Here is a 21,438-nt window from a genome sequence, read left to right on the forward strand (position 1 = left end):
AGGAGGGTGTGCTTGTAGTCACAATCAAAAGATTTGGCAAAGTTTTAGAATCGATTCATCTTATCGTATCTGTAGCGCCATGTAAGCAATGTTCAAAAGGCACTTACTTCCTCAAAGCGACCCTTCCGCTCTGTACCTAATGCTCACCTCCCCGGGGTCTGAAACTTGAATGCTCACATGGGAGCTAAGTTTAAATGTGCAGCAGCTCTTTTGCATCTTGGCATGCTAAAGCATGCAGCAGTAGACCGCTAACTTCCCCAAGAAGGCAGCCTCCTGTGGAACGAAGGGGGGTCCGCGAGGACCCTAACAGTAGGTATCCCTTGTAGGTGCCTGTAATTGCACGTAGGCCACTGGGGCTTTATGAGCTTACAGAGGCAAGACTGGGGATTCCCATATCGTTTTGATAATTATTTGGGAGTTTCTTTCTTGTGTTTAAAGAAGGGAACTTGTTCCCTTCTTACTGTGATGGTGACATATATGTGAGTGGCTAATATTTATTGTTGAGGGTATGCTCTTTGTGGCACTATGGAATGTAAAGGAATGAGATGGACATAGGACCTTTTGCGCTGCCTAGGTGTACCATTCATTTCAGGAGATTAATATCCGACTAATGATTAATGTGATGTTAATACTTCATCAGCTGGCACCAAGGTATGTTCAAATTGGTGTGTGCATAAGTTATAAACCCATCGTTGTTCTTTTGTGAACAGTGTAGAGTCACAATTAATCTCTTAGTAGGATAACCCACTTGTAATCCTTCACTGTGTGTGCTTTCTCTTTGAAATGAGTGGACATTTTAGTCACAAACAAACTCGCAACTCATTACACAATCAAGGCAGACACATTCACCTCCTATTTAAAACAGAATGTTATTCTATGCTTAACATGTTCATAGTTCATTGCATAGCTCCTAGATAAGTTGTTATATTAGATACTTATGAATCCCTGCTCCCATTTTATATCACACGGATCAAATGTTTATTATCATAGGTATTTGGCTATTCAAAAATTAAGTAAAGATAAATAAATGTTAGAAAAGTACGTTTATTAATTAACTTAAAATATTACAAATCTTGAAAGTCTGTGTTTATACAATACTACTTTTCTTCTCACATTATACCCATTATTATATTCATTGGACATATATTCCCTTACTATGTACTTGCATATCTATTTATTTATTACTTTAGTCCTACTGTACTAGAGAAAACATTTATTAAAAATAAAATAAAATCTATATATAAAATTCAAATTATAAATATATATATATATATATATACACAAAATTGTAAATAGAAAATATTATATTTTTACTCTCTTGTAAGCTTTACCTTGTCTACCCATCACCATGTGTCATGTCTCTCTCAATCTATCCTCCATTCCCACTCTGACTCATCCCAAATCCATTTGACTACTTTCATCTCCTAAATAACCCTGCCTAAGCTCTTCCATCCTCTCCCACATCTAACTCACCCAAACCTCAGTTTACTACCATGATCTCCCAAACAACCCTACTAAATTCTCCCTCATTTATCTCACCTTTAACTCATCCAAAACCCCTCCTGCTACTATGATTTCCCTAACCCTTTCCACAGACTCTTCCCTCCTCCATCCCCCCTTTACTCATTCCAAGCCTAAATCCTATTACTATAAACTCCCAATTAACACTTCTGGATTCTTGCCTCCTCCACCCCTCCATCACTCCTGTCAATCCAACTAACAAACTCACATATCTGCGGCTCAAATTAACTCATAATAATACTAAAACTGTCCTCATATTTCCCTGTACTAATCCGCCACTAATTCCTTTTGGGTTTCGGAGTAGCGTGCTACTCGCCAAAAAGCGCTTCGACGCCTCATCAGAGGTAGTAAGCGCTATATAAATACTATTACAATTACAATCTCAGGTTACTACGGTGTTCGCAGATGCGAGTCTTGACCTTGCGGGTGATTATCCCCACATAATGTAGGTTGCGTGGACAAGTGATCATGTATACTGCTCGCTGCATGTTACAATTAGAGAAATCTCTAATGTCCCATGTTGTGCTGTCGTTAAAGGTGACCTGTTTAGTGATCTTTGTTAGATGGCACACACTACAGTTCCCACATGGGTAATGTCCATTGGAGAGTGGTAGGTAGTTGATATCTCCTGGTTTACTACAAAGGTGGGCCTATTTTGTAATGTTATGTTTGTAATGTTATATAGGCTATAAGGAGGACAGACCCAGCCCCACAAGATTTCAGCCTCAATAAGTGCCTCGTCTATGCCACATTCACTGAGATAACTTCCTGCACACTGCAATGCAACTTTTGTCATGTGGAACACACCCATCATTGGATAAGGATCATCAATTCTACTGGATTGCTCTTAAAAATGTCAGCTACAATATGGAAAACACCTTCATCACAGAAAATTGGTAGGATAGGCTGTTCTTCAAGCCGAGCACACACATTTTGGAAATGTTTTGGAGCTGTGTACACTGTTGCATAGTCTGTGACTGGAGATGGTTTTACTGGTAAAAATTCAACCTTCTTTAGTGGGGTGGCATTCTGGGAAATCCGAGCATGAATTCCAGCCCACGGAGGAACTGGCTTTTCTTCACCCTCTAGTCTGCACTGAATTAAAGACATGATAAATTCAGTAAAATCAGCTTTGCGAAACACAGCATCAGGTAGATGAAGATCAAGGTCCTCAGCCATTTTGAAACTTTCTGGTACACTGGGACGTGTTGATGGCTTGTAGTGATTTTGCACACATTGGCAAGGCAATTGGGTTATAAGTTTGCAGCATTGTTTGTTTATGCCTACAGCTGACACAGATTCTTTTCCAGCAGCTACTTAATTGGTACATTCTTGAAAACGCACCATGGCAGTATCATGCTCCAGACAAAGAAGAGTTGTATTCAAAATCAAATTATCAAAAGTAGCAATTCTAAATCCTTTCCTGATAAATTGACTTGGAAGTGGTGTGCTGTCGGTTTCACAAGATTTTATTGCATGAGCTGCTAACAAGATCCTAACAAGTTCCTGCTCCGCACCATGTCACTATAACCTGTTGATACACCAGTCCTATTCTTTGAAGTAACTCTCTACTTTTGCACTTGTCATAGATTGCGTGGGCAGTCATCATGTGTAGCAGAGTTCTCTTTTTGCCATGATGTAATTCATAAAACATGAATTGGAAAAGACAGTACATTTGCACAGCATAAGCCTTTTGGTTCATGGGATTGTCTTCCTCTTCTTCGCTTATATCTTCAAAGTCATCATCAATGTTGTCGGCTTCTGTTCTGAACACAAGACCTTTAGTTTGTAACAGTTTTGCTTTGCTGATATTAAACAGTGATGTCAAAAAATATTTAGATAGCTTGAGGCATTCTTGTTGACTCCCATGATTTGTGGAGCTCTGGGGCATCACAAAATGTGTCATTAAGTCCAAAATCTAAATCTTTCAGGACATTTCTTAAAATGGTTTCTGCTGATTTTACTGTATCCTGTGATCTTATTTTGGCAGCAAGAAAATCAGGAGTCAAATCAGCTGAGAACACCATAGGTGGCTCATTCTTTTTGTTAGACTGACAAAAAGGAATTCTGTCACTGTACAGTCTCACCAAATAAATGTTAATTTCATTATGATGGATAAATACAGTTTAATCAATGTTGACAATTATTTCTAAGATCTCACACCCAAAGCCAGCACTCAAGAGTGGCTTTGAAACTTAGTTTGCTTTTTCAAAGAGTACAAACTTAACTAAAGGCTGGCAGTTACGTTGCTCTTGGGAGCTCATTGTGCATTCATATTTTTGAATGTATGCAAGCATGCAGTTCGGGTGGGCACACAAATCCGCTGCAAATACATTCACCTCGCTGTTTAGATCAGCTACTTAGCTGAAAAGTTCATCTTGGAAGAAACTAGTTGTAGATAAAATCATGTTTGCCCTTTGAGACTCAAATACTCTGTACTTTCTTCTTTTCATCAATTCTTGTGGCACTTGTTCTGACTAAACTACAGATAGCACATTGAAGATCCAGATTTCAGTTGTTGGAGGTGGACGAGGGGTAGCTAAAGATGTTCTAAGTGGATGGGCATTGAGTTTGGTTGTCATCGCTTTCTCAGAAGATTCGGATTTTTGTTGTGATCCACTGGTTTCTGCTATTTTTTGACAAATATTTTCCATTTTTTTTTCCATTGTATACAACTTGTAGCATTTGTTACAGTGATAAAATATTTGATCCTTTTCGTCCATCAGTTTCAATCTTTTGTGAACTTCGTCTTGCCTTATTTTTGCAGCATCTCAAACTCTCTTCTGTCCTGCCACAGTTGATGTTAGCTTTTCTTTTGGATTAGTTTGGCATATGAAAATTTTTCTTTGTTGAAGGAGTCCACAGATTTTGTAGTTAGCAAGATCCTCTGGTACCACCTGATTCGCTCATGTTTACGATTTTGAATCAACAGAAAACCTGAACAAAAACAATATTAAAATAGATTACCAATATGATGGCTAAAACACATCTTCATAGAACTGCCATTTTGGAAAATGGCGGAAGGGCTGCTCTGAGGAGTTATTTTCTGTCTCTAGAAGACCAATTGACCCCCAAAATCTATGTTTTTACACCAAAATGAAGCATAGAGGTCTCATGTTTCCTGGAATAGTATATCATCACTGCAACACAGCCGCTGTTTTTAAAAATCTCGTCGAGAAAAAAATCGGACTGGATTAGCAATGTCTACCCAAGCCAAATTACTTCTCTAGTGATACAAAAACACAAATCAAAAATTAAATTCTCTGAACAATTTCTTTTACAGAAGTATAATCGGGGGCCAGGACTAAGGGCTGGTAGCCAAAACTTTACTTTGGGAACTTATAATTTTTACTTAACCTTTTATATCGTCATCCTTGTATGTTTAAACTATGCTCCAGAGGGTACACTATCTCAAAGCCTATCGTACCTTTTTTTTGCATCTGTAAGATCATATTTTTCTGTGGTCTGCATTAAAACTTAAGAGTACCTACATGCTAGAAAGTGTCCATACTGTTCTATAAAAATTCTGACCAATGTTTAGATTTTTATTAAATTTAATTATTTTGTAATGATAAACATATACGCCCTCATTACAACCCTGGCGGATGGTGCAAATAGGGCGCCCCATTATGACATTGGCGGTTTTGCATATGCCAAACCACCAATATCCCGCACCATCTGCCATGGCGGTAACGACTGCCAGGCTGGAGACAACGGTCTCCAGCCCGGCGGCCGTCACTAGTCTGCCAGCCGTATCAGGACCCCACATACAGCCATGGATTTCGTGGGGTTTTCAACCGCCACGAAATCCATGGCGGTATGCACCATCAGTGCTAGGGAATTTGTTCCCTGGCACTGATTGGGGTCTCCCCTCCCCCTCCCTCTTCCCTGAGTCCTCCCCCAATACCCACAACCCCCTACCACCTCCCAAAGGTAGTAGGACCCCGCCACCCACATTGAAACCTCCTCACATACCCCCCACACTCCCCTACCTGCACGCTCACACCACTCCCACACATACACGCACACATACATGCACACATACATACAAGTTACATTTCCACCACACACATTACACCCCCGCATGCATATACGCACTCAGACAACCCCTCTACACGCACACCCCCATGCACACACACAACACCCCTTTGACCCCTCTCCCCTAACGGACGATCACCTTACCTGTTCCGGTGATCCTCCGGGAGGGAACGGGACCCATGGGGGCTGCTCCGCCGCCAGCACCCCGTCACCAGAACACCGCCACGCCGAATACTGAGTCGTATTACGGTGAGCGGTGTTCTGATGACATAGCAGTGACGGTGGAGCAGCCTCCACTTCACCGCCGACCACCAGTATGGCTGCTGGCGGCTCTCCGTCCAAAAAAGGGCGGAGGGTTGCCAGCAGTCATAATATGGTTGGCGGAGGAACACCAACAATGGCGGTCTTCGGCCCGGCGGTACCTCGGCGGTCTCTGGAGGAGACCAACGAGGTTGAAATGAGGGCCATAGTCACCAGTTGAGGAGTGAAATGTTGACTTCTTTTTTTATTTTTGAGGCCTATGCTTGCAGTAAAAAATACACATATAACCATTGCACCAGCTCGATGATACCAGTCCTGTTTTGTTTTTCCAATGCCACTTATGTCTTGGACGGGAGCTCAGGTAGTTCATTTTCGCTACAGACAGTTAAACCTGCCGGTTGGTGGAATGTCTTTAGCGACTCCACGATGTTCCGACTCGTACAGATACAGTAAGCAGGCCTTCCTTGGAGAGAGTGGGTGAAGGATACCACAGACCACAGGAGCAGGAATTGCTTGTGTATTCTTCTGTTATTTTGCAGCATCTACCTCCCACAAGTCAGCGAATGGAGGTCCATGTTCATATTAAATCAGCTTTCATTCTTTTTTTCCTTTAGGACTATAGTCCGTGGGAGAGGACTAAGGGGAGTGAGTCCAAGACTCTGCGACGCACATCTTTGTTACCACCCATTGCAAAAAGTTTGGTTCGTGACAATACCTTGGATAATTCAGGCAAGCGTGGTAAGGAAATCTAAACATCTATCTTTAGTGACCTGCCTTTCTTACCCAGGCTACAGTAGCTAATGCCATGAACACAACCAGTAGCTGGCACCTTGACACACACCACAGTAGCTGAAACTCTGACTCACAACCAGTAGCTGACACCCTGGTACACACAACAGCTGGCACCCTGACACACACCACAGTAGCTAATGCCATAGCACACAACCAGTAGCTGGCACCCTGACACACACCACAGTAGCTAATGCCATAGCACGCAACCAGTAGCTGGCACCTTGATGCACACTACAGTAGCTTATGCCGTAAAACACAATCAGTAGCTGACGCCCTGGCAGAAACTCCAGCACATTTCCTTTGGCCAGAGCCCCGACACTCTCGCGTGTGTTCGTGCCCTGGCATCTGCTCCCGTGTCTGGTGCTTCATCACCTTCGCCTGTGACTAGATCTCCGACACACCGGCCATTCTCCGGTGATCTGACACACCGTCTGCTATCTGACGGTTGCACTTGGCTTGTTCTACAGCACTCTACTACAATCACGAATTTCCAGCATCCCCTATAGCTAGGCCTCTCGTACGGTAAAAGTTTAAGTTGTGTTATGTCAACAGCACATATATAGCCTATTACCACCATTTGTATGTGCCGGAACCAATTTTTTGGAATCTGGGCTCTCTTACAGTTATAGGATTCTTATTGACAGGAGCCAAAGCGTTTGTAGACATTGTATGCAGTTAACGTAGATAGAACCTTTGTATGTTTAGAGTCTAGGTATAAACAGAAATGTTACATAATGAGCTGCTAAAATGCAACCCTGACATAGGAAGATCCCTTGGACAAGAGGACTTTTATGCAGAACAAGTAGATTTATGTAGCATCCTGTCCCTTGGAGAACTAGATATTTAAGTAAATTCCACAGCCCCGGATGTAGATGTTGTACTTAGGTCTATTGGATCCTGTGTTGTCCTGTGGAAGGGAAGTAAAAGGAGAGGCAATACAAACTTCAGAGACATAGAAACCCTTATCCAAAACAATCAATTCATTAGGCTCAAGATGTAAGCGTCTATATGACTGCATCTATTATGATCCATATGTCCACACTCTCCGATATCCTGATACATCATCAAGATGTTATTCTCCAGCATTGTCCCTGATTGCTTTGTGTTCACCACCATTTTATACCATTTGTCATCTGGTAACATGCTTGACAGACAGCAGACAAACTGATGGTAGTGAAAGGATGGTGTAGACTATTTATATTCTGATTTGTGGCTTTACTTGCTTGGTTGGAAGTATGCAATATAATAGATGCCTATGTATAACATAGATTTATTTTGCAGTGTCTTTAAAATTAGAGAGTAATTGACTCATGTGTGAAGACCTTGTCTAGAGGGTGACTGGCAGCTGCTAGTGTCACACCTTTCCTTATTGCGGTGCTTATGTTTGATTACCTTTGCCTTAGCACAGTCCCCTAATGCTGGAGTCTCCATGCTGTTTCCTATAGCCTTTAAGTCTGCACCATCGACTTTAGCTGGTGATCGTGCTCTGATGTTGTCACCAACGTGTGACCCCTCAACCATAACAGTTGCACCATTTCCTATATCTGTTCTTCTGCAGCCTCATGTCATGTAGCTAGTACTGTTAATCTAGCCTTTTCAGCTGTTTTCTCACACCAGGCCCCCTGTGATCAGTCCTGCTGCTGTCGCACCAATTTTCTAAATCCATTCTTTGAAACTTAATCATATGTTTCTTTTTACCTTGGACAGGTGCATATCATACCAGTGCGGCCTTCACTGTGGGAACACAGTCCTCCCCATGGCACAAAAAGGGCAAAAGAAAGAGCTCCAAGAAAAGCAAAGCTGCTCTACAACCAAAAGAGGACCGTATCCTACAGGTAGGCGCCTTCATATTCTGATGTCTGACCATCAATCATTGGTAGCCAGCCATGTGTTGCACCTGTTTCCAGTACCCCGTGATGCCCTTCCATGTACAGACATATTCCTGTCCATGGTAAAAGGTACATTTCCAATATTTAATTATGTCCCTTCCTTTCTGCACCCATGTTTGACCTATCCTGTACCTTAGGAAATGGCACCATCATCTTTCAGTGACCTCAAGTTGCTCTATCCTGACTCTTGTTGATGGTGCCCCTTCTCAAGTTCATGAGCATCCTCGCCTACATGCATTCATTAGAGCTCTGTGGTAGTGGCGGGAGGGTTCATTCATAGCAGAATGAAAAAATCCCATTTGAGTTCTAGATGTTCTTTCTTGGAGTGTAGTGAACACTTTGAAACAATCATAGTAAAAATACATAGACTTGAATTCCACATTAGGGAGTAGCTACTTGTACCTTGGCCTTAGCAATGAAAACATTATTTGATCGAAACATTTAAAAAAAAAAAGAAAAAAAAGAAAAAAACTAACCAGCACAATCTGATGACCAGTATTCAGTTATCAATAAAATTTGAATCCTTATCAATATGAATCTATCCAATCCAAATACCACAGACAATGATTCATATCTCTATTGTGATAGTTGTTTACATTCAAATAGTCAATATGTTAGCAATTCAACCCTTTCACTGCTAGGTTTTTTCCCATAGTAAGCCAAGCCCTTTCTTTATTGGCTATTTGGAGTAATTCATGCTTAGCCCACCATAATATTTTTGCGCATGCTTCCTTTTCAACAACATCCTGGGAATTCTAAAGGTCCCCCAGGGTTTGTGGATTCCCATGGAAGGGACTGAGAAAATAGTCAAAATACAGACACGTTTGTTTTTTAGAAAAATAGGGAAAAAGGTGCTTTTAAAAAAAGTGGTAGCTTTTTTTCCCTAAAAATTGCATCAATTAAAGTTTTGCTGTGGTAAAGTCACCATCTTCCTCAGCTTTCAAGGACAGACAAAGCTGAGTCAAAAAACTATTTTGTTTTTAGCACAGTTTTGGAATTTTACAAAGAGGTAGTCAATTCTTCTTAATTTGTCTCCTTTCAACCTACTTCTAGTTTGTGATGGAAACCACTGTGAAACCCATGGGTGATCCAGGTAAACTATATATTTCTGAAAAGTAGACAAGATTCTGAATTCAGCAAGTGGTCAATTGTGTAGATCCCTCAAGGTTTTCCCGAATAATCTCACTATTGAAATAAAAAAATAAATATTGTAAATGAGTAGGAAAAAAGGCCTGTTTGTGACAATGTTTTCATTTGTAACTTCTTGTCACAGTGGGTGATTCACAAAAGTGATATACCATTATGTCCACTTGACCCTTCTAGCTGAAGAGCTATATAGGGTTTGTAGGTTTTCCAAGAACCCGAGGTACCCAAATCCAATAACTGAGCTGCACCTTCCAATGTTTCTGAATTGGGCACCAGCTACAGTGTTTAGGAGCAATGTTTATATACACATCTCTGAATTGATGAGAACCCATACTCGCATGTGATTGAGTGCATTTCTCAAAATGTCTTCTTTCTTACACACGGGCTTACACTTCAAAGGAACAAATGCAGAGAAATACAATTGGCAATAAAATATGTTGTAATATTCTGTGTTTCCCTCAAGTCCCCCCTTAAAAATTATACCTCACTTGTGAGGGTAGGCCTAGTGCCCGCCACAGGAAAGAGACTAAAATACAATATGTTCATACCACAGTCTCCACAGAAAATACTCTTTATTTTTTATTTTATTTTTTTGCAATGTGGATGGTTGTGGATTTTGGGCCCTACATTAGCAGGGACCTAGGGAAACCTAGCAAACCTGCACATTTTTTAAAACTAGATTCATGGGGCAGTCCAGGGTGGGGTGGCTTGCATGACTTTCACCAGGTTGTCCTACCCAGAAGCTCCTGCAAACCTCAAACGTTGACTCAAACTCATTTTCCTCACGTTACTGTGATGAAAATTTCTGGAATCTGCAGAGAGCCTCAAATTTCCTACCACCTAGCATTCCTTCAAGTCTCCTAATCAAAATGATACTTCACTTATGTGGGCAGGCCTAGTATCTGCAACAGGAACAGCCCCAAAACTTTATATGGACACATCAAATTCTACCACTGAAAACAGACCCTTGCTTTGCAGCGTAGCTATGGCTTATGTTTCCTAGCTCAGCCGGCAGCTAGGGAAACCTAGCAAACCCACACATTTTTAAAAACTAGACACCTAGGGGAATCCAGGGTGGGGTGACTTGTGTGGCTCTTGCCAGGTTTTCCTACCCGGAAGCCCTTGCAAACTTGGACTAAAACAACACAATTTCCTCACATTTCTGTGATGGAAAGTTCTGGAATCTGTGGCGAGCCACACATTTCCTACCATTTAGCATTTTCCCATGTCTCTTGATAAAAATGATACCTCACTTGTGAGTGAAGGGCTAGTGCTCACTGCAGAAAAGGCCCCAACCCAACATGGGCACATCACATTTTTCCACTGAATTCTGCCCTTTGTTTGAAATGTGGCTAGCTGTAGATTTTAGGCCCTGGGTCAGCCGGCACTTAAGGAAACCTTGAAAACCTGCACATTTTTTAAAACTAGACCCCCGTGGGGAATTCAGAGTGTGGTCACTTGTGTGTCTTGCACCAGGGTTTCTTTCTCAGAAGTCATTGCAAACCTCATACTTTTACTAAACAAAACAAATTTTCCTCAATGTTTTGTGATGGATTATTCTGAAATCTGCAGAGAGCCACAAATTACCTACCACCTAGCATTCCCTAACGTTTTGTGATGAAAATGGTACCTCACTTCTGTGGTAGGCCTAGTGCACCCAACAGGAAAAGAGACATCAACATTTCCTGTCACAAAAATTATCTGATTTGGCAACGGGGTTAGATACATTTTTTCGGGCCAGGGCTCAGCGGCCACCTAGGGAAACCTACTAAAGCCAGACATTTCTGAAAACTAGACAACCATGGGAGTCTATGGTGGTGTGCCTCGTGTGGATCACACAAAGTGTTTGCACCCACAATGCCCTGCACAACTCAAACTTTGCCTAAAATTGTTTATTTTCCTTGCATTTCTGTCACATAAACTTTCTGAATCACCAGGAAACCACAAAGTTTTTACCACCCAGCGTTTCCTCACTTGTTCTGCTAAAAATGCTGCTCCACTAGTGTGGTTGGGCCTAATGCCCGCGACAGGCACCAATCAAACCAAGATCAATCGGAGTCCTGCGCGCCAACTCTGATTTGCCCTTTTTTTATGTGTGCCTGTTGGAGGCATTATGCCCAGCCACAAAAGTGAGGTAGCATTCATATCAAGACAAGTTGGGGAATGCTGGATGGAAGGAATTTTGCTGATCCCTGTGGTTTCTGGAGGTTTACGTCACAGAAATGCAAGAAAATGTGCAATTTTAGTCCAGGTTCCGATTTCATGGCATTGTGGGTAAGAAAATGTCATGGGATGGACATGAGGCACGACATCTTGGACTGCCCCAGGTGTCTAGTTTACAGAAATTCCTGGGTTTGGTAGGTGTCCCCAGATTATAGCTGATCCTAGCCCAAAAATGCAATAGAAGTAGCACGATATTGGTACTTAGCCCTACTCTACTACCAATATGTTAAAATGTTAAAAAAAATCAAAAAGAATCAAAATTTCCCCTCTTGCCATAGGGATGGAAATGCTGTAATCCCCATAAGGACAGAAAAATTATGTTGCCCATTTTGGGGTAGGAGTGTTGAAATCCCTAGTGTCTAGTTGCATTTCTGTCAAACAGGGGCATATTTTGGGTAAATACCATCAATCCACCCACTAGTGGCAGGAAGACTAATGCATATGTTCTGGGATGGGAGTACGGCTCGATGCCTGGGTGAGCCACCCGCCTCTTTTTTTAAAATATTTTCTTAGGCTTCTTTTTCCTCTGCTGTTTAATGTCTTTTCTGTCCCCCGAAGATAGATTTTGGGTAAATGCCCTCATTCCACCACCTCGGAGGGGAGCATAGAGACATATGCACCTATTTTGGGGTGGAAACATGACGTAATGCCTGAGTGAGCCACTTCATCCCCTTTTTTAGGTCGAACCTGTAGACAGAGCGCATGCGCACTCACTAGGCGACGACCTATTGTATCTTTAAAAAAAACTCTAAAAAGAGGCATTAATCCCACTACTTACCAATGGTTGGCTTGCTCATTATTCCCAGTTACTTCCTCCTCATTAGGCAGCACATTCAGACCTCACTTCCTGTTTGTGTGTGTTCTCCTTTCCATGAAACATAGCCCAAACACTGATTAATCTCTGTATTGGTGCCCTGTCACTTCTTGCACTCGCGTTGAGGGACTTTTTAGGGTCGAGCCTGCGTCGCATGCGCTTGTGCATGCATTTTGCTTGCGAGACGCTTTAGGAGTTAGAAAAGGGTTCGGAGCCCTGTCCGTGTCATGTCAGTGTCTTTCATTGGATCGTGGACTTGCCGGTTAAAATCTGCTTGCTTTCATTAGTGGAAGGCACGCATACGTCATGCCTTTTCCGGTGGTTAGCCCTCCTCGACGCAACTACCAGGTTCTGAAAATATGCGAGGTTTGCTGTTTCCCGTCAGGTTTGTGGACTACTTTTTATCTTTGTTCGCAGCGCGATCTCGCTTGGCGAGCGCAAGTGCATAACTTTGACCCTGTTACATAGTTAATTGCACTTTTGCTGGTTACGTAGATAATTGCACTTTTGCCGATAGGTTTCACTACGAGTGAACTGTAGCAGCGCGATCGTGCTGTTTTTTCCATTTAATGTGGCAAGAAAAATCCGGTTTGGATTTTACAACTGCTAATAGCTCTAACTCGGAGAAATGCGAGACCCTATTGCATTGCAAATGCTTGTTTTTAGTTCTCCCTCGTGACTGTTTGCTCTGTCCTCCGCTTGCTCTGTTGTTGCTTCTTTCCCTCGCCCTCTCTTGTTTTTCTTGACACCCTGTCCCACATGGTTTGTTGCTTCCCCACCCTCCTAGTTTGCATTTTTTATTTCTTGTTCCTCACACGTTTTGTTGCTTGCACCCAATTAGCAGCTGCTTACCGGGTGGCGCCCGCATTCTTTTAGCAGTGATCTCTATATTGACTGGCATCTCATGCTGATGACCTGAAAGGGGGACCGCCAGGAGCACAATTAGTCTCTGAAGTAGAGAATCTCGTACGGGGTAATGACCCGGACAGTACCATATGGCTGAGTGAATTATTATTAGTGTTAAGATCTCTTTGAAGCAGTTTCAGTTTCACAGGCTGAATAACCGGCTCTGTGGCTGAGAAACCTCCACAACCCTTGTCAACCTACAATGACATACAGCTGTGCAGTGGCTGCTCCTCACCGGACCCTGTCAGCCAAACACTAACACTGCAGCACCGTTTCATCCGTTACCTCAATCATTACTAGTGAGAGAGCTCACGGGGTCATCGGGACGTAATTCAGTGACAGCCATTTAGTGTAAAAGGTCATTTATTAGGACAGGATTGCAACAAACAATATAACCTTAACTTTTATTCCAAAAACCGCAACTTTAATAACTCCCTCCCTTTAACATCTCCTCGCTCATCCTTCCACTCCAAACCCACATTTCGTTTCCATTCCCCTACACCCCCCTTTTTTCCTTTCATGCCCCATTTGCTCCGTGTGTACCCCCACTCACAGCCTTCACCTGCTTGTTTATTCCCTGGAAGGGTGGCCAAGCCTGCATCTGACTCACCACCCTCCCCACCTACTGCCTGCCCCTTCCTGCAACCTGCCTGCCCCTTCCTGCAACCTGCCCTAACTAACAATCAGCCCACTTACCCCTTCTTTCACTTAAATCAAACTTCATTCCTCTCTCATCTTCCGTCCTTTGCCCGGTCGGTGGGAGGCCAAAACTAACACGCGCGATGGGCTGTGCGGAAAGAGGCCGGTCCCTCCCGCCACACCCTCTTTTATTCCCCACCCTTAAAGCCCACCCCCACTTACCTGACACCAATCCCGTCCCGTGCCGTCACTTCCCTCTCCTGAAAGCCCACGGAGAGACTAGAGCGGGTCTCTTTCTCTCTGCGGGCCCCTCCATTGCGCCTGGTGCAAAGATCTGTGTGTGTGTGTGTGCAGTACAGTGACGGAGGGAGGCTTCTCCCTGGACCCTGTCAGCAAAGCACTAACACTGCAGCACCTGCTGCGCAGGGCTTTACAGCATCCCTTACCTCATTCATTACTGGTGAGAGAGGTCAGGGGATCAATGCACCTACTGCAGAGATCTGTGTGTGTGCAGTGACGGAGGGCGGCTCCTCCCTGAACCTTGTTAACAAAAAAAATACCACTGCAGCATCTGGTGCACACGGCTTTACAGGATCCCTTACCTCATTCATTACTGGTGAGTGAGGTCAGGGGATCAGTGCACCTACTGCAGAGATCTGTCTGTGTGCAGTGCAGTGACAGAGGGCGGCTCCTTCCTGGACCCTGTCAGCAAAACAATAACACTGAGGCACCTGCTGCGCAGGGCTTTACAGCATGCCTCACCTCATTCATTACTAGTAAGGGTTCTCCGGAGGTCAGTGCACATGCTGCAGAGATCTGTGTGTGTGCAGTGATGAAGGGTGGATCCTCCCTGGACCCTGTCAGCTCAACAATACCACTGCAGCATCTGGTGCACACGGCTTTACAGCCTCCCTTACCTCATTCATTACTAGTAAGGAAGCTCAGGGTGTATTTGTGCCTGCAGCAGAGATCTGTGTGTATGCAGTGCAGTGACGGAGACCGTCCCCTGCCTGGAGCCTGTCAGCAAAACAATAATGCATCAGCACCTGCTGTGCCCAACTTTACATCATCCTGTACCTCATTCAGTACTGGCCCTGCCTCAGAGATCAGTGTGTATGCAGAGACAGAGAGTGGCCCTATCAGCAAAACATTAAGATTGCACGGATTTGCTGCACATCCCGATGCCTGAACCCTGTTTGCAGCCGTCCCTCGGGGTGAACATGAGGCATTGGACTTACTGCCGCCATAACGCATCACTCAGAAAACTTCAGCTCTCATTTGGCAACACACTGCTTCTCTTTTTCTTCTGGTGTTTCCTGGGTTCAAGCATAACAGTCTAATCTGATCCCAAGTTTCTGCTTTGCATTCTGGGGGGTGCAGTCCTGTTTATCCGATTCCAAATGAGAACTACAAGTCCCTGGCACTGATAGGGCTCTTCCCCACCCGAGACCTCCCCCCACGCCTCCCACCCCCCTGACACCACCCAAAGGTGGCAGGACCCCCCCTCCCCACCCCTACCCCCAACATCGCAACCTAGACACACACCGAACACGCATGCAGACACCACCAACACACATACCCGCACACATATCAACAAACATGCCAACAGCCACACACACAGACATACACGCACACATCCATTCAGACATACATACAGACACCCACACATTTCCAAAAACAACCCCCCCCGCATGCATACACGCACTCACACACCCCCTCTACATACTCACACGCACACCTCCATGCACGCACACAACACACAACATCCCCCCCTCCCCTAACGGACGATCAACTTACCTGGTCCATTGATCCTCCGGGAGGGGACGGGATCCATGGGGGCTGCTCCACCACCAGCACCCCGTCAACAGAACACCGCCACATTCGGTAGGCGGGAGATGGCGCAACCTCCACTTCCCCGCTGACCGCCAGTATGGCTGCTGGCAGCTTCCTGTCCGGAAAAGGACGGCGGGCTGCCAGCAGTCATAATTCGCGAGCGGAAATCCGCCTGCACTGGCGGTCTTCAGCACGGCGGTCTTGCAAAAAGACCGCTGAGGTTGTAATGACCACCCTTGTTTCCAAATTGCTCACTGGTTTAGCTAGCTTTCAAACCATTCTCTCTCTCTATCCCATTGTGGTAATATGCAACTAGATTGTATATTGGATACTATGGTGGTCATTATGAACATGGCGGCAAACGCCGCCCCGCCGGCGGTGGTGGTAACTACCGCCAACACCTGGCGGTCCAGACTGCCAAATAATGAAGCACATGAGAAACAAGTAGTGGTCTATCCACACACCGCCATCATTGGAGTGTCGACGAGAACGGAGGAGGCCACCCACAGGCAGGCAGAAAGGATTCACCCGCCCACCAAATAATGAAGCACAAGACCGCAGTTAGTTCCGGGGCGGGAACTTTGCGTGGCGGAAACGAACGAACTAACTAACTAAATAAAGGGAAACACTCACCGGAGGTACACCAGAATAAGATGTACTTACCCGACACAAGTCAACAAAGACCTGCACACATGTGCACACCACCCCCCCCACAATGAAACGATGAACCACGTCACCATATTGTGCCAGTAGCACCACTGGGCACTCAAAGTTTAATAAACTAAAAAAATGTAATGTACAAATAAGGCCATTGGCCAGTCCATTCAGAATACCCTGAAGGGCCTAAATAGGCCGGACTTGACTACCACATGTGCACAGGGTACTCCACTGTAAAGGGACATCAGTGGGGCAGCCAGGCACCTCAGGGAACGGGGTAGGGGGTGGCAGGGGTTGGGACTTACGTCTGGAAGGTGGGGCATGGGTTTAGGTTTGGGAGGTGGAGTGGGTTTGGGCTTGCCCTTGGAAGGTGGGGGATTGGGCTTGGACCCGGGGTGGCAGAGGGACCTGGGGCAACACAGGACTTCTTCCTCCCTGGGGAATGGGCACGGGAATGGAAAGGGTGGACTGGGGCGGACTTGGACGTGGAAGGAGTGGACTAGGCAAAGAGGTGGACACGATTAGGGATGACACGAAGTGGGCCAGTGGGTTCAAACAGGTCAACGCGGGAGAGGAAAAGCTTCTTAGGTGCAGTTGGGGGAGATTTGGAGGAAGGTCTGAGAGTGGAGGTTGAGGGAGTGCTTGTACCAGTTGTAGGTGTGTCAGACGTGGATGCAGGTACCTGTAAAGTGTGCTGATGTGTGGTGGATGTGTGTTGTGTGGGTGGCTGCGAAACTTTGAGTGTTTTGGGAGAAGGGGGGTGGACACAGTGGGACAGGCCAGGCTGCCAGTGTACATGAATGTTGTCTGGGTGTGTGAAGGTCTGGTGAGTGTGCTGCAAGTGTCTGTCAATGTAGTTGTGGTGATTGCATGTTGATGTATGGGGTGGATGACTGGATGTCAGATGTGGTGACCTCAAGAATGGGGGCAGCAGCAGTGACTGAGGGTGCAGTGCTTGTGAGTGTGCATGTTGAAGTGACAGACAGGGAGGCTGGTGAGGTGGCCACAGTGGGGAAACTGGATGTTGTTGTGTGTGCCTCTGTATGTTGGGTGTGTGTACACCTGTTGTGGAAGTGTGGTGCTTGTGTTTGTCTGTGTGCTTCTTGTATGTTGAGGTGTGTGCATGGCTGTCTGGTCGTGTGCTTGGGATGGTTGAAGGGAGCGGGGTGCTGGAAGGGGTAGAGGTGGTGGGAGGGGGAATGGAAAGATCAGGGACACTGGCTGCCGTCAAAAAGGAGGCCAGAGCCTGAAAAGATCTCTATAGGCCAGACATGGCACAGTGAATGCCTTCCAGGTGTATGCATTGCATTGCTGCATCTGGGATGCTAGCCCCTGGATGGCATTCACGATGGTTGTCTGCCCTACAGAGATGGTCCTCAGGAGGTCAATAGCCTCCTCCGTGAGGGCAGCAGGGCTGACTGGGGCAGGGGATGAGGTGCCTAGGGTGAAGGAGATGCCCACCCTCCTGGATGAGCGGGCACGGGCAACTAGGTGGGGAGCAACTGGGAGGGCGGAGATGGCATTGGGGGTGGCGGAAGATGACATATAATGGGTGGGCCACCACCAGGGAGCTGCAATCGGAGGAGGTATCAGAGTCACTACCGCCAGTGGTAGTTGCCTCCCCTGTGGTACTCCCCTCGCCCTCCAACCCACTGGTCTTCTTGGCCTCCTCCGACTCTGCCTCCTTGGAACCGTGGGCCGCTGCATCCCCACTCGCCGGTGCTACTGCTCCCTCTCCAAATGATGCTGATGCACACAAAGGACACAAGAGCACAGGGGTGGAGAGACAAAACATGAGAGAAATCTGTAAATACCTGAATGAATGTACATCCCTGGCTCACACACACTCCCATCCAGGTCAAACACCTACACGCAACACCTACAACAATAGTCATGACTGTGCCCCTGACTAGTGGCCACTACCCCAGACTACACCATTACCCACAGGGTACACGGATCTGAGAAACTGTGTGGAGTACACACATGGGGGACCATGCCCAGCCAATGCACCCACTAGTCAATGAGCCAATTGGGACCGCCCACACCTGCCTCACACCACCCCCGGGTCTATGAGGGGGCAGGACTGCAGGAACACACCTGTCTGAGTGCCTGGCACTAGACAGCATACATACCACAGCACCCAAACACATCCATCAAAGTAGTATTACAACAGTGTTGGTACTCACCCCCTTGTGGCTGCTGGGCTGCCTTCAAGCGCCCATCCAAATCCAGATAGGCCACTGCCAGAATGAGGGCCATTAGGGAGGTCAGGGTCAGACGGTCACCCCTTCCTCGTTGGGAGGCCTTCCCCAGCTGGGCCTCATCGGTCTTCCTGGCCCAGCGCCTCAGGTCCTCCTACGACTTCCTGCAGTGGGTGCTTTGCCGGTTGTAGACCCCCATTGTTGGCCCTTCCTTGGTGATAGCTTGCCACAGTCCTCTCTTCTGATGGGTGCTGACCTGCATAGGACACACAGAGCAGAAAAACAGATGTGAGTATGTGTGCTCCTAATACAGATGACATGTCGTGCCCTATGGAACGGACGTTTTAAAAAGTCAGGTAACCAACTCACAAACAGTACAGGCTACACAATCTACGGCTGTACAGTTACAAATCGAACACAAATGCATAAGGCATCCGCCACCATCACGCACATCCAAGGAATACAGCCGCCAACTCACCTGCTCCTCTGGTCGCCCATACAACTTGGCATACAGGTGTAGGGCCCCGTCCACCAGCTTCTCGAGCTCCTCCGTGGTGAAGGCTGGGGCCCGTTCCCCTGTGACTCACGCCATTTCAGGGACAAGAGTCAGGACACAGCAGCACACTCAGTGGAGTACTGCCCTGCATGGGAATCAGGAGTCAAGGGTATGACGACATGGCGTACTTTCCGCGGCGGTGTGTACCATCACTGCCAATGGCGATAATGATAGGCCCAGGTTCCCCATTGACAACCATGTAAACCAATGATTGGGTGCACAGTGGTAAACACCGCCTTCCGCCATGACGACTACCGCCAGCGGGATGATGTCACTTCCTCTCCCTCAAACCTGGATGGCAGGAGGGCTGCCCTCTTGCTACCACCATGTAAACATATCCTGGCCAGGGGCCCCATTCAGGGCCTTCAAGTCTCCAACCTTAGTCGCTTTCTTACATGAGTGTCTGATCCTCACATGCACCCATCTTACAAATGTGTCCACACTGGGATGCCATTACAACAGAGTTGACTCTGCACACATGTGCCTGACGTTGTACATAATACATAGCGTCTGTGTGTGTAAACTACATTTTGCAAATCCACTAATACAGTAACAACATGTGTTGCACGTGTATGTGTGCCCCTCATATGTGTTCTTTCCTCCTCCACAGGTACAGAACCATGTGGCGAGGGATGGCCCCATCTGTGTACAGGCCTCTTGTTGATTTGGATACCATGGAGGAACGTCACATCATTGTCACCTACAGACTCAATTGTGCAACAATCCATGAACTATGTGCTTTACTGGATCCTGTACTGGGACCTGCAAATTGGAATCAGCATGCCATCCCTACTGAAGTACAAGTGCTATCTGTACTCCATTTTTTGGCTATGTGCTAATTTCAGGTGACAGTGGACATGGGTGCAGGGTTCTCACAGCCAATGTTTAGCCTCATCCTGTCCAAATTCCTGGATGCATTTGTCCAACACCTGCAGACATATGTTCAGTTACCCCAAAGGGCTGAACTTCTTGCCATCAAGTCTGGATTTTATGCCTTTGCTAACATCCCCCATGTGATAGGTGCCATTGATGGAACCCACATTGCTCTCATACCCCCAAGAGTAAATGAACAGGTGTACAGGAATTGAAAGAACGTCCACTCCATGAACATACAATTGGTGTGTACTGCTGACCAGTACATATCACATGTCAATGCCAGGTTCCCAGGATCAGTCCATGATTCCTTTGTCCTGAGAAACAGCAGTGTCACACACTTGATGGGAAAACTACAAGGGGACAGAGGATGGCTCATAGGTGAGTGTGTATGGCACTGGATCAGTACATAGCTGACAACCAGCCTGTATGCAAGTAATGGCAGTTTGTTAAAGTGCTCTTTCGCCCACCTTTGCAGGTGATTCTGGCTACCCCAACTTGCAATGGCTCCTGACACCTGTGATGAATCCCAGGACAGATGGAGAGAGGAATTATAATGAGGCCCATGGACGTACTAGGAGGGTGACTGAGCGCACTATAGGTCTCCAGAAGGCTAGATTTTATTGCCTCCATCTCTCTAGACGATCCCTGTGGTATAGCCCTGAGAAGGTGTGTAGAGTAGTGGTGGCCTGCTGCATGCTGCACAACTTGGCTGTGAGGAAAGCTATCCCCCTTCTAGAGGAGGAGGGTGCTGTCCAACCAGACCTGCAACCTCAGAGAGGGGATGAGAGTGATGGTGAGGAAGAAGAGGGGGAAGATATCAACTCCAGGAACCAGCTGATCCGCCTATACTTCCAGTGACTATGAGGTACTGTTCACTGATGCTGTTGCCTTCACTGCATAGTGTCAGTCTGACTTCTGTGATGGGTGATGTGGTGTCTGTAGTCATTGACATTGTTAACTGAAGACTGAAGTGGCATGTGCCAGGGAACCCAATATTGTGTACACTGTGAGTTACTTCAGACACTACAGTGCGTGGGATCCCCTCCTGCTATAAAGGTATGAATATGAAATTGACTGGCTAATGCA

At 46.0% G+C, this 21,438-nt stretch overlaps 1 protein-coding gene across 3 annotated transcripts in view; it reads left to right on the top strand.

The window, feature by feature from the left end:
• C7H20orf96 (chromosome 7 C20orf96 homolog) overlaps window positions 1-21,438 on the top strand; it is a 51,269-nt gene that overhangs the window by 18,015 nt on the left and 11,816 nt on the right. For all 3 annotated transcript variants that reach the window (XM_069243335.1, XM_069243337.1, XM_069243336.1), the window contains exons 3-4: window positions 6,435-6,558; window positions 8,320-8,447. In XM_069243335.1, coding sequence (XP_069099436.1) covers window positions 6,435-6,558; window positions 8,320-8,447 — 252 coding nt within the window. The remainder of the gene's footprint in view (window positions 1-6,434; window positions 6,559-8,319; window positions 8,448-21,438) is intronic.

This window comes from Pleurodeles waltl, chromosome 7, assembly GCF_031143425.1.
Source record: "Pleurodeles waltl isolate 20211129_DDA chromosome 7, aPleWal1.hap1.20221129, whole genome shotgun sequence".
In the NCBI taxonomy this organism is placed as follows: Eukaryota; Metazoa; Chordata; class Amphibia; order Caudata; family Salamandridae; genus Pleurodeles; species Pleurodeles waltl.